Source organism: Rhinoderma darwinii, chromosome 2, assembly GCF_050947455.1.
Source record: "Rhinoderma darwinii isolate aRhiDar2 chromosome 2, aRhiDar2.hap1, whole genome shotgun sequence".
NCBI lineage: Eukaryota > Metazoa > Chordata > Amphibia > Anura > Rhinodermatidae > Rhinoderma > Rhinoderma darwinii.
Genome location: NC_134688.1, coordinates 82,147,069 through 82,163,597, shown reverse-complemented (window position 1 = coordinate 82,163,597; position 16,529 = coordinate 82,147,069). Strand labels below are relative to the sequence as shown.

Here is a 16,529-nt window from a genome sequence, read left to right as displayed (position 1 = left end):
TAAGTGCATGTCTTATAAAACATTTTTGGCATATTCTGTGGACATCCCATGAATGTATGAGGTGAGAATACCCTTTAGGGCTCATTCAGACGAGTGTGACTCTCGTCCGTGTGCGGTGAATTGAAACAGCGCACAGCACACGGACCCATTCATTTCAATGGGGCTATTCACACATGCGTGAGTTTTCAGGCAGCGAGAGTCCGTTGCATCAAACCCACTGCATGTCCTATATTGGTTTGTTTTCACGCACCATTGAAGTCAACGGGTGCGTGAAAACCATGGACAGCACACGGACGCACATCCGTGTGTTGTCCGTGTTTCACGCATCAATTAAATTGAAAAAAAAAGAGGAAGTGCTTGCAAGACACATGAATAGGGGCTCTTAGCCGGTTTACAGCGTAGCCCCTCATGGTAACACGGCGCCCCCCCCCCCTCTTTTTTCCTCCTGTTTTACTTCAGTTCCTTTTATGGTCATTAATTAAAAGTCATTTGGTTTAACCCTCTTTTTCCCCTATTTTTATTTGGTACTTACCTGTATGAGGTCAAGTTCAGGTCAGTGGTGCCCCACCCACTTGGTCTTGGCACGTACAGGTTCTGGAAAATTCCAATGTGGCGGGAAAATCTGGTGTTTTCATTGGTTCCCTTTGGTAAAAAGGCGGGAATTTTGAATATATATTCCCAGGTTTTGGAGTGGTCTGCTGCCCGTCCGAGTTGGATGAAGAGGAGGAACATCATCGCCCCGCCCCCCCTCCCTTTTATTGTTGCGGTATCTTGTTAGTGGGGGTTTAGTCGCCCAGTTTATGGGTGGACAAGGTCATGAATTATTGGTATAATATTTATTGGTTTTTAATATTTATTAAAATATTTGTTATTTATTACAAGTTTAATATTTATTGTTTCTATTTATTATGTAACCCCTTAATAAATACCGCGGCCATTTTATTCCATCTGCATTGTCTCTTGGTCTTTATTTATTAATTAAGTTTTTAGTATGTGTGTTTGGAAGGTTGGGTGGCGCTTGTGTTACCATGCCACACGCAAAGCACACGGATGCAAAAATGCAACGCACACGTACAGATTAACCCATATTTTTTTACACGCTTGTGTGACTGCAGCCTTAGGCCTCATGCACACGACCGTAGCCTTGTGCACGGCCGTGATTTTCGGGTCATCCGCAAGCCGCCCACAAATCGCGGGCCGTGCACATTATTTCCTATGAACCTGGACCGCAGAACCCGGCCATAATAAGACACGTCCGTTCTTTCTGCGCTCCAGGCTCCTGGGCCATGCACGGACCGTGGAGACCACGGTCATGTGAATGGGCCCATAGGAATGAATGGGGCCGCAATTCTCACGTGGATTTTCAGGGGAATTGCGGCCGCAAAAGCACGTTCGTGTGCATGGGGCCTTATTAATGTCTTCTAGAATCAATCCCTTTAAGTTTTCCTCTTTTTTCAAGTATCCATCCGTGCCACCATTGTACATGTGCCACCATTTTCAATTACACGTTCAGTCATAGGGGCACAGATGACATTTCCATTTCCCGATATTGCTCATGTAACTGATGATTTTTAGGTCTACATGATCAATTACGATACGCGTTAGTTTTATTGTTGATTGTTTTGTGTTATTAGATTTGGCAATTATCGTTATAATCGCTCAGGAACTAACTGATCATTGCTATGGGCAAGCTAGGTGACAACCAATGTGGCTGCTATTGATGCATCTAAGGGGGTGGTCACCTGAGGGTATGTTCACATGCAAACGCAAAACACGTCTGAAATGACGGAGCTGTTTTTAGGCAAAAACAGCTCCTGAATTTCAGACGTTTTTGCCAGTACTCGCGTTTTTTGCGGCGTCTTTTACGGACGTTATTGGAGCTGTTCTTCATTGGAGTCAATGAAAAACAGCTCCAATATCGTCCCAAGAAGTGTCCTGCACTTCTTTGACGCGGGCGTATTTTTACGCGCCGTCTTTTACACCTCGTCTGAACAGAACATCGTAAGACCCATTGCAAGCAATGGGCAGATGTTTGCAGACGTATTGGAGCCGTCTTTTCAGGCGTAATTCGAGGCGTAAAACGCCTCAATTATGTCTGAAAATAGGTCGTGTGCACATACCCCAACTGTCCTAAAGTTCTGCAAGTCAGATCTTTGCAGTTGTATATGGAGAAGGGGATGTATTTCTATATAACGGGCCTGATTTGCCATTCAGGGGTCTGGGAATGCTGGGTGCCACATATTTTTGCAACCCTATTAGTTATCCTATGAGAAAAACGTTTTTTTCATATTCAGTAATTTGCATATTCAATAGCGATTAATTATTTTACCGCCCGATTCTTGATGTGGTTTGGGGTTTGCCGGCTATTGGGATGTATTGGCAAATTGATTTGCCATTTTGAGATTTGTGTTTGGCGAATTTAAAATGATTTCCGAATAGATTTGTGAAGTGATGAGACTTCAAATGGGTGAAAATGTGCTCATTTGTAGAATAATTCTACTTTCCCAGAGTCGGATAAAAGCATAAAACATGTGATACAATTGTGAACAATCGATTGAAGATAACTTGTCTTAGGGTAAAGGCTCCTTAGTAATCCCCATTATTGTGTCTAAGGCTCTTCCTGCTCCTGCATTTTTGTTTATTTGGGACTGTACCCTTACCCCTTCCCCCCCTCTCCAGACACTATTAACCCTTTGGTAACTGAGCTTCAGTAATCAGAGGGAGAGAGGACTGCGGAGAGGAGGGGGATGTGCCAGGCACCGACAGGTGACTGTCCCGCCTCTCAGTAGCCAGCCACTCAGGTGCTGGGTGAGTAGTGCCCCCCCTGCTGACGACTCTGTATATAAGGACAGCCGCTCCCCACTCTGCACATTGCCGCTCCTCTCCTCTTGACTCCAGCACATCAGCCGCCGCCACCATGTCCATAAAGATGAGCAAAGTGTACCGCACGTCCAGCAGCGCAGCGCCACGCAACGCCGGCTTCAGCAGCTACTCCTACAGCGGAGCGCCGGCCGGCAGCAGGGTCAGCACCGCGTCCTTCAGCCTGGGCTCCAGCTATGGAGGAGGATCCAGGTTTGGCAGCGGCTACAGAACGGGCTATGGAGGTGCAGGTGTGGGCTCAGCTGGCATCACCCAAGTCAGCGTTAACCAGAGCCTGCTGGCCCCACTAAACCTGGAGATCGACCCCACCATTCAACAAGTGAGGACCCAGGAGAAGGAGCAGATCAAGACCCTCAACAACAAATTCGCCACATTCATTGACAAGGTGAGAGAAGTACCTGTTACCTGGCACAGGATGCCATCTAATGCCCTCAGGATAGAACTAACATCCAGTGTTTCAGGACTCCATAGCTTTATACATGGTGACATTTCTTCCAGTGCTGATAACATCCACAACTTATGTTCTGCAAAAAATATTGTGCAGCGACTTGTCTCTTTAAAAGATTTTAGATCTTTGAACATGAGTAGCGGAGATCCAGATTGCTTGATTCCTGTAGATTTCTTCCACTGTAGTTTGAGCCCTTCTTGCATTACTTGAGGTGTAAGCGTTTGGCGGCATGGCTGTAACTTCTGCACGTTGCGCCATGTGCACGATGCTTTATTTTTTTAATCATTCACCATAACCATGAACTAAAGTAACCTGTAAGTGACATTCAGACTGCGGTGCCACACAGACACACCCACTCCACAGCTGGTACAATGCCACATACCGGGCATGGTGGCCAGTGACCTCCCATGTAGACATTATACACCTCTATCCCTATCCTATGTTTTAGTCTTCCAGAAAGTTGTCCACGGACGACAGGACCCCTACAGAATTCCACACCATCTGCTTGTGAATGGGTTAAATGTAGCACAAAATACAGTGGTTTCTGTTTCCATACTCCCAAAGTAAAAAGCAGTCGTCCAATTGTTAAATGATATTCAGTATTTTTTTTTTTTTTTTTCTGATGTTAAAACAGGGCGGCAATCAATATGGCCTCTTACAGCCCAATGCTATGGTCACCAGCTTTCCCAGGCTCCTGAATGGCAAACACTACCTAATTGTATAATGCTAGTCGGTGACCCCTATGGGAGTTGTAACCGCAGCCACCCAGCTTTCCCAGAAAAAAAAAATGCTCTTTGATTTCATTTCTTGTCTTGTGATGTACCAGATTTTGCTGCTGCTCTGAAAGTTACAAGACCCCTAATATAGATCGTAGCCGCAACTTTATCTAAACATCTATATATTAAGGCTTTGTTTACATCTGTCAGGACTCTGTTCATGGGTTTCTTCTGAGCTTTCAGTCAGGGGAACCCATGAACGGAACCCAAGCTGAAGCAAACGGAAACCGTAAGTTTCCGTTTGCATCACCATTGATTTCAATGGTGACTGATCCTGTGCAAATGTTTTCCGTTTGTCACCGTTGTGTAAGGGTTCCGTCGTTTTGACGGAACGGAATCCCATAGTCTACGGCGCTATTCATTCCGTCAAAATGACGGGACCCTTACACAACGGGGACAAACGGAAACCGTTTGCACCGGATCCGTCACTATTGAAATCAATGGTGATGCAAACGAAAACCTCTGGCTTCCGTTTGTTTTCTGTTTATGGGTTCCCCTGATGGAAAGCTCAGACTGAACCCATGAACCGAGCCCTGATGCAGATGTGAACGAAGCCTAAGGGCCAGTTCACATCACCATTCGCTTTCCGTTCCGTCTGAGGTTTCCGTCGGGTGAACCCCGCAACAAAGTCAAATAAACCACAGCTTCTGTTTCCGTCACTATTGGTATCAATGGTGACGGAAACATTGCTAATGGTTTCTGTTCGTCACAATCCCAGCAGGTTTCTGTTTTTCCGACGGAATCAATAGCGCAGTCGACTCTGCTATTGATTCCGTCGTTAAAACGGAAAACTGCCAGAATGGTGACGAACGGAAACCATTAGCAATGTTTCCGTCGCCATTGATACCAATAGTGACGGAAACGGAAGTTGTGGTTTCAGTTTGACTTTCCGTTGCGGGGTTCGCCCGACGGAAATTTCCGACGGAACGGAGCCCCTGAACAGAAAGACAACGATCATGTGAACAGGCCCTATTAGGTGTCGTGAATGCAGTTATCACTATACTATATGTGCAAAATTTACAGAGAAATCTGTTTTTAACCTAATGTTAGATAGATAGATTATCACATCAGACATGTTTGGAAACTATTAGATTATAACATTGTAAATTAAATAAAAAAAATAGACCACTAGCCAATAGAAGTCCTTGAGTCGTCGTCTTCCATCAAGTTCTTTAAAACTCTATTTAGCCATTTCTTAGTCCTATCTGATTAAGGGAAAGCTGGGTGACGACTATCATCCAGTACTATTGTCCATCAACGTGCATACAATCCTAAAGGCAGATGTGGCATTCAGTATTCGAGAAAAGTTGGATGACACCCTCCTTGCTGGATCTGTACTGGGGGACATATTGTTTGACACCCGAGTTAGGAAACAGCTGCAACTTGATGGGACGAGTGCATGGATTTTATTAACTGGTGATATGGGCATGCCCTTTAAATGGTTAAATACTATTCAAGATTGTTTTTTAAATAGCACTGGGGAAAGGTGATAACATACACATTGTATAAAAACAACTCTGCAGGTATTCACATCGCAACGCTTCCCAATACCTTTCAGGACATAGTTTCACAATCCGTTCCTGCCTCCAGGCATGTTGAGTTAAAGTGATCAACAGAGACTGTCCGGGATGTGCAGGATCTACTAACGTAATCCTTGGCGAGTAACTTTCCAGTTAGTCGGGATCTTCTTGTTTTGTCTATTATTGCAGTATAGTGTCTACAGTCTGATCCCTGGCACTTGTCATGCTGCAATACACAATAACCCATTCATTGCCGAAGAACCACCATAGGCCATTTCCCACAAAATCTGTACATAGTCCCTATGTATCTATAATATATATATATATATATATCTATCGGACCCATAGTCTCTGTACTAACATTTGGAGCCGTTAGAACATTTTGTATAAACCGGAGATACAGTATAACAGGTTTTGGGCACCGTAATATGAATCCGTACAACATAGAACCGTAATATGGCAATATTCATAAAGCCTTAAGGGGGTTTTACACTGGGTGATTATCGGGCAGACAAGCATTCATAGAACGCTCGTTCCCGATAATTGCGCTGTGTAAACAGGGCAGCGATCAGCAGATGAACGAGCAAACACTCGATCATCTGATCGTATCGCCTTAAAAAAAGTGAAATATTATCGTTGTCTGCAGCACATCTCCCTGTGTAACAGGGCGACGCGCTGCTGACCTAATGGATCAGAGTAATGACCGCTTGTCCCCATCCATAGCTCCGTGTGACAGGAGCGAACGATCACCGATCAACGATGTCTGGTTGATTGGCGCTCGCTGCACCAGCCGAATATCGGCAGGTGTAATAGGGCCTTTAGCATTGTATGTTTGCAAGAGTCCAGGCAGCTAATGGGTTACTAATTATAATGGTTACTGGGTATATGATGTATTTAAAAAAATCCCTTAGAAGTTCTATGCAATTATCTTTCTCCTGGGAAAGCTGGGTGACAACCAATATGGCTGCCATTATAGCTCGGAACAAACTGGCTGACAGCTGGCATATACTCCTATTTTATTACACTACTTATCTGGGTCCGCAGGAATTCCTTTCCTATCTGTCTGTTTTGGTAGGGAGGGGCGCAGATACTTACCTGCCGACATTACCATATAGGGCAATGAAAGTAACCTGCACCCTGCTGTGCCCCGTCCACTGTCCTGTACACAAAGAATGAAGCCTGATAACACAAAGTACACAAGAGTAGAGTAAAATGCAACCATTCACACCGCGGGGCACCATGACGTACAGCAGGTCATACGCTGGGAAAGTGAACACAAACTGACTGAAATATCTTTGTAAAGTAACATGCTGCCAGACTTGTCTCTCCCTCTAACAGGCCATGTGTATGTTCTACTTTTGCCAGAAAAGTCAGGGACACCTCATTATTTATCTCTGGGCGGTGATGATTTTATTCGCTGCCAGGGCTACCACACTGACCTCTGCTGTGCTGAGGGATATTCCCTTCTGTCCAAAAATATGCCAGGAATGTCTTTCATAACAATTTGGCCACTAGGTGGAGTAATTTTTTTTCATATATATAATTTTTTATTTTTTTTTGCACTGTAGGTAGGCCATAGATGAGGATTTTCTAATTTCCTATAGAAATACACATTTTATTCATTAAATACACAAATTTCTTTGTCACGATTGAATGAATTTTCTATTGTTTGTACTTATAAAGTAAAATTGCATCTTCAATATAGTAAATCATAAGCTGATGACCATGTACATGGTACAATAAAAGCAATAATGACCTCTACAAAGACACTTTTCCAGTATGTCCAATTAAAATTGGACCTCCACCATTTAGTTTCTAAACCGTTGTTTTGTTACAATATATTTCTAGTCAGATTAGATTCCACAGGACTACACCGTGACTTGTAATCATGCGACAAAAATCGCAATGTCGCGCTACTAGATGGTGGTAGGTGTTGCATTGTGACCTGCAGGCTGCCGTGACAACTGTCAGCAGAAATCCAAACCTGCTCGATCTCTGTGCAACCGCATTCACGATCATGTCACGCGGGCACAAGTCGTCATGTAGCCCTAGCCTACAGCTGAACTAGTCGCACAATTGCATCCACTAAATCTAGTTTAGTCGGTTAGGGGCCAGATGAAGCCTGTTCCTCCTTCCTGCTCCTTCGAAACAGGAAAAGTCCCTTCAGACATTCTGTGACACATTTCCCTGCAGCCTTGACTCCTTAGTAATAATCCTCTTGTTTCTAAGGAGGCTGGAGTTGTTTTTCTTCTGGCCCTCTGACTGATAATGGCTTCCTTAATTGAGTGGATTTTTTATTGCTTAACAATTTCTAGTAGGGCACTCTACAAATGGCTTAATCTACAGGGATCCATCCCCCGTGACGGGGTCTTTTTTTTTTTTTTTAATAAAAACTGAGGACCTGTCACCTCTCCTGACATGTATGTTTTAGTAAATTATTGTATTCCTCATGAAATCAAAATGATGGAACATCTTTTCTTATTACGCTACGTTGTGCCATTCCTCAGTTATTTCTCCTAGAAATTTATGAATAATTTGACAACTGGGTGATACCACTTAGGTGTCTACACAGTCTGACGCTGTCCAATCACTGACAGAGTGAGACTGTATAGGGACACACCCCTTTGACAAAGTGGTCACACCCAGTTGTCAATTTATTCCTAAATTTCTAGGAGGAAAAAATAGGAATGTCAACGCAGAGCTTTAAGAAAAGATGCTCCGGATTTATTTAATGCAAAATACAAGTATTTACTAAAATAGAGGTCAGGAGAGGTGACCGTATCTTCGGCATTGTGAGATTACACCTTTTTTTTTTTTTTCCGGATAATCAGTGATATGTTGTATCATGTAGAGTAACAGGTGTCCATACATTACCCAGAAGAAAAGTGATTCTGAACTATGGCATGTAACCTGGTATTCAGTAGTATATGCCATATTCCCCAACAAGCGTGGCATTCTTACAGTACTCTGTAATTTCCGATGGCATACCTGACAAATTTTAGTAAGTGTCCCTCATTGGTCTTCAGGTATAACTAGTGTATCCTTTGTTCATGTTACCTTGTCTATTTTAGGTACGATTCCTAGAACAACAGAACAAGATGCTTGAAACAAAGTGGGGCCTCCTCCAGAACCAGAAGACCACCCGCAGCAATATGGACAGTATGTTTGAGGCGTACATCAACAACCTGCGCCGTCAGCTCGACACTCTGGGGCAAGAGAAATACCGTCTGGAATCTGAGCTTGGAAACATGCAGGGTCTGGTGGAGGACTTCAAGAACAAGTGAGTATATATATATATATATATATATATATATATATATATATATATATATATATATATATATATATATATATATATATATATATATATATATATATATATATATAAATTATAGACCACCTATCTCCAGCCTAGTGATATCCTAGAGATCCACTGGATTCCAGAAAATATTGGCTTTCCATGTAGTTGGGCAGTGTGTAAATGTAGTGTGCTCCATACAAATGGGTTCCCTCCACTATGATATGGTTCTTTTTCGGAAGGTATGTTTAGTATTGAGGGTCCACATTAAGTTTCTATAGGTTAGGCCTCATGCACACGAACGTGCTTTTGATGCCGCAATTCCCCCGAAAATCGACGGGAGAATTGCGGCCCCATTCATTTCTATGGGGCCATGCACACGACCGTAGTTTTTACGGTCTGTGCATGGCACGGGAGCCCGCACCGCAGAAAGAACAGACATGTCTTATTACGGCCATGTTCTGCAGTCCGGGCTCAATGAAAATAATGGCAGTAGCCATGTGCATGGCCCGCAACTTGCGGGCGGCTGACGGCCGACCCGAAAATCACAGCCGTGCACATAGCTACGGTCGTGTGCATGAGGCCTTGGCGGTGAAGTCAAATAAGTTGTCACTACGCAAACTAAAAGTTTCCATATATTCTGAAAATGTAAGGGGTCTCCTGAAGAGAACTCCTCAGATGGAAGCGATCTGCTTCTCACCACCACTATAGTTTGAGCCTGCCAGGGTGAGAACTGCTGTTTGTCAGTTAAGGTTTATAGAAAGGAGTCTGAGTAGGGGCCCCCTATGGGACAACCATATACCCTAAGAGCATATGGATCCAGGTTGACCTTGTGAGGCAACCCTTTGACCACAATCATTATACAGCGTTGCCCAATGTATTGCACTGGTAGGCAAGTCCATTCTCCGATCTGTTTGCATTAGAGCTCAATAGCGATTATGTTGGTAGATTTTATATTTCCATGCCACCCTGATGCGACTGATTCGGTGTATGAATGTTTTCCCTATAAATGAACACCACTTTTGGATGGTATAATCAGTAAGCAGAACTTGTCTTTTTATGGGCATGTTCCTTACAAGCCAGAATGACATCAATGTCTCCTACTCCGCTTATGGTGATACCATCTCCTAACATGACCATCTTTCTTCCTGTATGCATATGTGAACGTATTGCGCTTGGAACTAAAAGATAAATAAGAGCGTGCAACTCCTTTAGGAAGGTTGACGAACTTAGAAAAGTATTCCAACCATAAATGGCAAGTCAGAAGCTGGTGCCGAGAACAGTATGTCTGGAAGCGTCATATTAAGGAAAGTTCTGCCAACTTTTATGTAATGGAACATTTTCTTTTTAAAGGGACAGCTACCTCCTTCTCCTTCCTCCACTTCTTCCTATTGAAACCATCTGCTTAATCAGGATCTTATTGTTTTCTGCAGATACGAAGATGAAATCAACAAACGTACTGATATGGAGAATGAATTTGTCCTTTTGAAGAAGGTGGGAATTTATTTACTCAATAAAATCATTTAGAAGACAAAAGTGAATTTATTCCTAGATTAACAAACTGGAAACTTGGTCTGCAGGATGTCGATGAGGCGTACATGAACAAGGTGCAGCTGGAAGCCAAACTGGAGGGGCTGACAGACGAGATTAACTTCCTGCGCCACCTTTATGAGGAGGTGAGAGATGAGTTTTATTATATTTTTATCGGCTACATTGTTAGTATAACGTTTTACAGTAATAAACACTGAAATCCCCTCCCCCGCTCGACAGATTATTGTTAGTGCTTCATATTATATTCAACAGTTATTAAACTTAACTAGCTAATGTATGATGTAAGTTTACTCCTTAAGGGGCCTCCGGTTATAATGACATTTTATACCTACGTTCCCGTATTTTTATATTTTTTTCTTACTTTTGACTTGTTTGTTTGAACTTGGTACATGACCAGTTTAAAGAACATGACTAAATTATTGTGTTATATTTGACTCTAGGTGAATTATCATATCCCTGTGTGATATTATTTGTATGTTTTATGGTCCATGTATGCTTAATAAATTGTGCCCGGAGTAAGTGGAGCAGAGGGCAACAATCTCTTATAACCCCCTCCTGATTCTGCCCTGTGTGGAGATGTACTGTACTTTTTCGGGGCAGTGGTGGAACATCTGCTGTTACTCGCTCCCCTGTGGTATGTGCAGAAGTTTCTATTCTGTAACATTGATGCATTTATAAGACACTTACTTTGTGTCCAGAAATTATTCTCTTATAAATGACGACATTATGGAGCGTGTGACATTTCTTATATAGCGCCAACTCTCCCTCCCTTCATGTCCCACATTATGTGTTAGAGGTTTACTCGGGAGGAGGTGTAGATTATATTCACCCTGTCCAGCATCTGGAATGTCATTTTATTATATGAACCCTTTAAATCAAGTCTGCAAAGCCCAGTACTTCTATATAAGTATTTCATACATCACGACGTATCGGTGTTGAAGGTCCTAATTTGTTGTTAGTTCTCATCTTTTCCGAAGTACAACCAGTGTAAAACCTACTCCCATATTAACGTTTACTTATCTGTATATGCAGGAACTTCGCGAGCTTCAGTCTCAGATCTCCGACACTTCAGTTGTTCTGACTATGGACAACAACCGTAGTCTTGACCTGGACAGTATTATTGCTGAAGTGAAGACTCAGTATGAAGATATCGCCAACAAGAGCCGTACTGAGGTGGAGACCATGTACCAGATTAAGGTAAGTCTGTCATCTAGCTACAAGTTTCTAAAAATAAAAACTAACTTTAGGGTGTAAAATACACCACTAAAATGCTTCACTATTGATTAACAATTGTTTTATGGTTGATAGATCGTAGTTCTGTATACATTTTCATTAACTGATCTGGAAACCATCAACAAGCATGTTAGCTACTGCTGATGGATCTTATTATGGATTTATTTTATTTCTAGTTGTGGCTTGTGTGAAATAACACCTTTACAATTATATTTTTGCCAACAGTACCAGGAACTCCAGGCATCAGCTGGACGGCATGGTGATGACCTCAAAAGCACCAAAACCGAGATTAGTGAGCTGAACCGTTACATTACACGGCTGCAGTCTGAGATTGACGCACTTAAGGCACAGGTGGGTCTAACGTATATTACAACATAAACCTAAAGAGATGGAATTTATCATTCATTCTCCGACCGTTTTCTGGCATAGGAAAGACGCAAAATTCGTAATTGGCATAAAAAATTTTGTGCAAATTTTGCTGCGTTGATTTCACTTCACCAAAAAGTGATTGGAGTTTAGCAGAAGGGGGCGGGGCTACCAGCGCACCAACAAAATTACTATAATTTGTTAGAAATTGATGTGAATTATAGTGCAAATCTAATCTAGCTCTCATAGCTGGAGTAAAATTTACTTTGACGCACGGACGGCCAGAAATGTTTCTAATTTATTAAGAGGGTGCATCTTAATAAATTAGGCACATCTTTCTCCAGCACGCTTTAGATTAAGACTGGTGTATAGTATACCAGTCTTTATAAATTTGCGCCACCATTTCTATTGAGTTATTTGAACATTGGTCCTTTTGTACCATAATGGTATATTTTCATATTTAGGTATTACAAAATATTATTTACAATATTACTCTTTATTCTAGTAAAACTGTAAGAAGCCATGATTGAGGGAAGGTGAAAAAATCATGCATAGATTTAAACTGAATTTTATTTTATATTTTTTTTCTTGCAGCGCGCAAACCTTGAAGCACAGATTGCAGAGGCTGAAGAACGTGGGGAACTAGCACTGAAGGATGCCCGCTCAAAATTGTCAGATCTGGAGTCTGCTCTACAGAAGGCCAAGCAGGACATGGCTCGCCAACTGAGAGAATACCAGGAACTGATGAATGTCAAACTAGCTTTGGATATTGAGATCGCCACCTACAGGAAATTGCTGGAAGGAGAAGAGAGCAGGTAAGAAATAGTCCTATGTATGTTGATGATTGCACAGCTTGTTCGCAAATGTTAGCATCAATTCATTGCCCAATACAAACTGTATTAATGTCCGCACTAAGCTTGATGTAGGGTTAATGTTATTACTAATGTGTTGATTATAAATCGGTGTGTGTTTCATGGCTATACTTGTTTTTCAGGTTGGAGTCTGGTATTCAGAACCTCAGTATTCAGACCAAGACTACTGGATACTCAGGTAATTCTCTATTAAACCAACCACTGATATCTAAAGTAGTAGTAATGTGCAAGATAAACTGATTTAAAGGGTATCCATACAAAACCAAGTTGGTTTTGCATCAGATAGGATGAGTGTAATAAAATAAGCCCGCAATAAACTCTAACAAGATATATAGTAAAATTATACATGGGAGGAGCTGTGACAACCTCATTAAATAGTTATATTCTTTATTTATAAAGCAGCTGTTACTGCAGTACGTTAGAACGTCTGATTTAAAATTGCAATGATCTGAGACTATCCTGCAACCGTATGTATTAAAGAGGATCTGTCACTAGTTTAGCAATACCCAATCTCCTAACTAATAGGCGCTGTCACACTGATAATACTAGTGAAAATTGTGTCCCAAAGAATTTTAAATCATGAGCTTAATTCTAAATATGCAATTGAGCCTTTATTAGACAAGTGGGAGGTAACAGCAGCGGCTCTCCTGAGGTGGAGCAACCTCACAGCCTCTGACGCTGTCCTATCAGCATGAAGCTGCTTCACACAGTGTGAGTGACAGGCTGGAGGGAAGGGGGATCACTTCAAACACCCATATCTCTGGCTGTGGACCACCTAGAACAGCGGTTCTGGTGTCATATAAAGGAGGAGATTCTAATCTTTCATATGACACCAGGATCGCAGTTCTAGCTGGAGACACAACCAGAGATATCACAAGTTGAATACAGTCGGGAATGGAAGCTGTATACTATATGATCACACTGTGTTGCTGGGCAGGGAAGAGGAGAAGCTGTATGCTGATTGGACAGCGTCATACAAAAAACATTACACCGCCCAGAGTGAAAAGAGTCCCCTCCTATTTGGCTCTTAGAGCCACATTATCATACTTGGAAAAATGCTCAACTTTTTCCCCACAATAATCTGTATGGTATTTCCTTTTTTCCATGTCAAAGCCATATGAGGGAATTCTATTTCAACACCAGTTTTCGAGGGTAGCAAAGTCGCAAACAGCGCAAATGTTGCAATTTTCTTAAAAATAACTTATTGTGCCGCTTCTGCCAAGTGCCAAGGGGTAGGGCCACCAGAAGCCTGATAAATTTACTGCAATTTACTTCAGAATCCGGTGTTAATTATAGTGCAAATCTACTCCAGACACTTTTTGGCGCATCTTACTCAAGCAAGCTTTATATTCAGACTGGCATATGAAACTATAGTCTTACTAAATTGCTGAACTTACTAAAAATGCTTTCGTAAAGTATCTCCAGTCATACAGACAAAATTTTGAATGACTTTTAGTGCAGGAGTGCGCACAATATTGGGTTTTCTAAATGACTTATTAGCAATTTTTCTCTTAGCAGTACGAACGGTCTATAGTCCATGCTGCTGGCTGCTCTTAACTCTGCAGTAGGAGACAGAGCACTCTGCTCTGTCTTCATGGCTCCCGTCTCCAGAACGGCCTTCAGTGCTGTAGGTTCACATTACACTGCAGTGCTGCAGCTGTTCTGGCTACAAGAGCCATGGAGACTAGCAGGATGCTGTCTCCTAATGCAGAGCTGCCAGCAACACTAAGGGCGGGTTCACACAAGCATGTTACGTCCGTAATGGACGGAACGTATTTCGGCCGCTAATCCTGGACCGAACACAGTGCAGGGAGCCTGGCTCCTAGCATCATAGTTATGTACGACACTAGGAGTCCCTGCCTTGCTGCAGGACAACTGTCTCGTACTGAAAACATGATTACAGTACGGGACAGTTGTCCTGCAGCGAGGCAGGGACTCCTAGTATCGTACAGAACTATGATGCTAGGAGCCCGGCTCCCTGCAGTGTGTTCGGTCCGAGATTAGCGGCCGAAATACATTCCATCCATTACGGACGTAACATGCTCGTGTAAACCCAGCCTTACTGTACACATCCGTACTACCGAAAAATCGCTAATCAAAGTTATTTAGAAACTATTATAATGCACTCCAATTTTTCTAAGTAATTTCTGTACATTTGTAGGTACTTTTTAAGAAAGAGTTGAGAAAAAATCTCCCCATTATCACTGCTGGATCTCCAAGTACTGTAGCGCCAGTGATAGCGGTTCAGGTTATACATTGTGCACTTCCTGCAAAACATGAAAAAGGGAGAGTACAAAGTCCATGAGTCTTTAGTGCAAACGCTTCTTCTGTAATGAAGTGGAAGGCATGTAGTAATGGCTGCTGCAGAGACCCCACCAGGCAGAATCGGGATGTCCATCTCCTTCACAATTCTGAGTTTAGTAGAAGATCTCTAGCTGTCATTGGTGGAATCCAACCGAAACGTCTATTGGTTCTCCCCTAAAAATGCTTCGCATATATATATTGTACATTACCTTTACGTCACCTTTTTAGTGATTCAGTATGTTATATTTTTTCCCTACAGGAGTTAGTAGCGGCTACAGCGGTGGACTGTCTTCCGGATTTGGTGGAGGAATTAGTGGTGGATACGGAGGCAATTATGGAGGCAATTACGGAGGCAATTACATATATTCCAGTAGCTCCTCTCCAATGGAAACCTCTAGAACCAAACGCAGCATAGTAGTGAAAACAGTTGAGACCAAAGACGGACGAGTACTATCTGAATCTTCAGATGTCTTCACAAAACCATGAGCACCTTCATCACAGCAGCACAATGCTGTCCCACGGCCAGGACTCTTTCACAGATGAGCCTTCTCCAAGGCAGAAATCAGAACTGTTGGGGTAGATGCCTTAAAATTTTTATAACTAAACTTGGACATTTTAAAACCTGGAAACTCTTGCCCCAGCTAGTGCCATAAGAGGTGGCACACTAATTACTGACAATAAATGGTGCTCTCCCAAATCTTACTCTTTACCTGTTTCTGGAGGCGGGAGGATAGGAGGGAATAGACCTGTATGAATGGCCTGTTTTGTTACTTTTGAGCACATATCCCCAGCAACTTGTACTGATTCCCTCAGCAGGCTCAACTTAAGGTGGGCTTGGTTTTCTGTGGGCTCGGCTGTGCTGTCTACTGAATCTTTTTTTCCTTTCTCTGCTTTCTGTGCAATCCTTACAAAAAATTGTTTCCAAAACAAGAGCTAAATAAACCCTCTTACAATGTGCCTTATCATCCGTCCTCGCTGGGTGGATACTGGTAGGACTCATTCTGTCATGCACCTGCCAAAAAATCTGTCAATAAACATTTGTTTTTAAAACCTGTAGTTTCCGGTGAATTTCTATACTCTGTAAATCTCTGTTCTGTTCATAGTTGGTTCCAGATATGTGTGGTAATTTTAATGACCCATTTCCACTCAAAAACCTCGAAATATATTCCGAACAGTGGATTGACAAATAAGAACCTTTTTAGATCCGTTGCCAAACTGCCATAGAAAAATTGCATTATGTACATAAAGGGGAATTACGGGCGCCAGGGCATCATTTCCAGC

General features: G+C 42.3%; 1 protein-coding gene across 1 annotated transcript; it reads left to right on the top strand.

Annotated features, from left to right (window-relative positions):
* The first annotated feature begins 2,859 nt into the window (after positions 1–2,859).
* LOC142742262 (keratin, type II cytoskeletal 8-like) lies at positions 2,860–16,298 on the top strand. The gene is made up of 9 exons (XM_075851820.1): positions 2,860–3,265; positions 8,696–8,904; positions 10,356–10,416; positions 10,503–10,598; positions 11,506–11,670; positions 11,932–12,057; positions 12,667–12,887; positions 13,067–13,122; positions 15,508–16,298. Exons 1-9 carry the CDS (start codon positions 2,918–2,920, stop codon positions 15,732–15,734), a joined length of 1,509 nt encoding a protein of 502 aa, XP_075707935.1. The 5' UTR covers positions 2,860–2,917; the 3' UTR covers positions 15,735–16,298.
* The last annotated feature ends 231 nt before the right edge of the window (positions 16,299–16,529 follow it).

Bases quoted from the DNA above. Each gene is read 5' to 3' on its own strand.
- LOC142742262 (XM_075851820.1), top strand. From the start codon at position 2,918: ATGTCCATAAAGATGAGCAAAGTGTACCGCACGTCCAGCAGCGCAGCG. The intron at 10,417-10,502 runs GTGGGAATTTAT...CTTGGTCTGCAG, and splicing joins AATTTGTCCTTTTGAAGAAG to GATGTCGATGAGGCGTACAT. The intron at 11,671-11,931 runs GTAAGTCTGTCA...TTTTGCCAACAG, and splicing joins AGACCATGTACCAGATTAAG to TACCAGGAACTCCAGGCATC.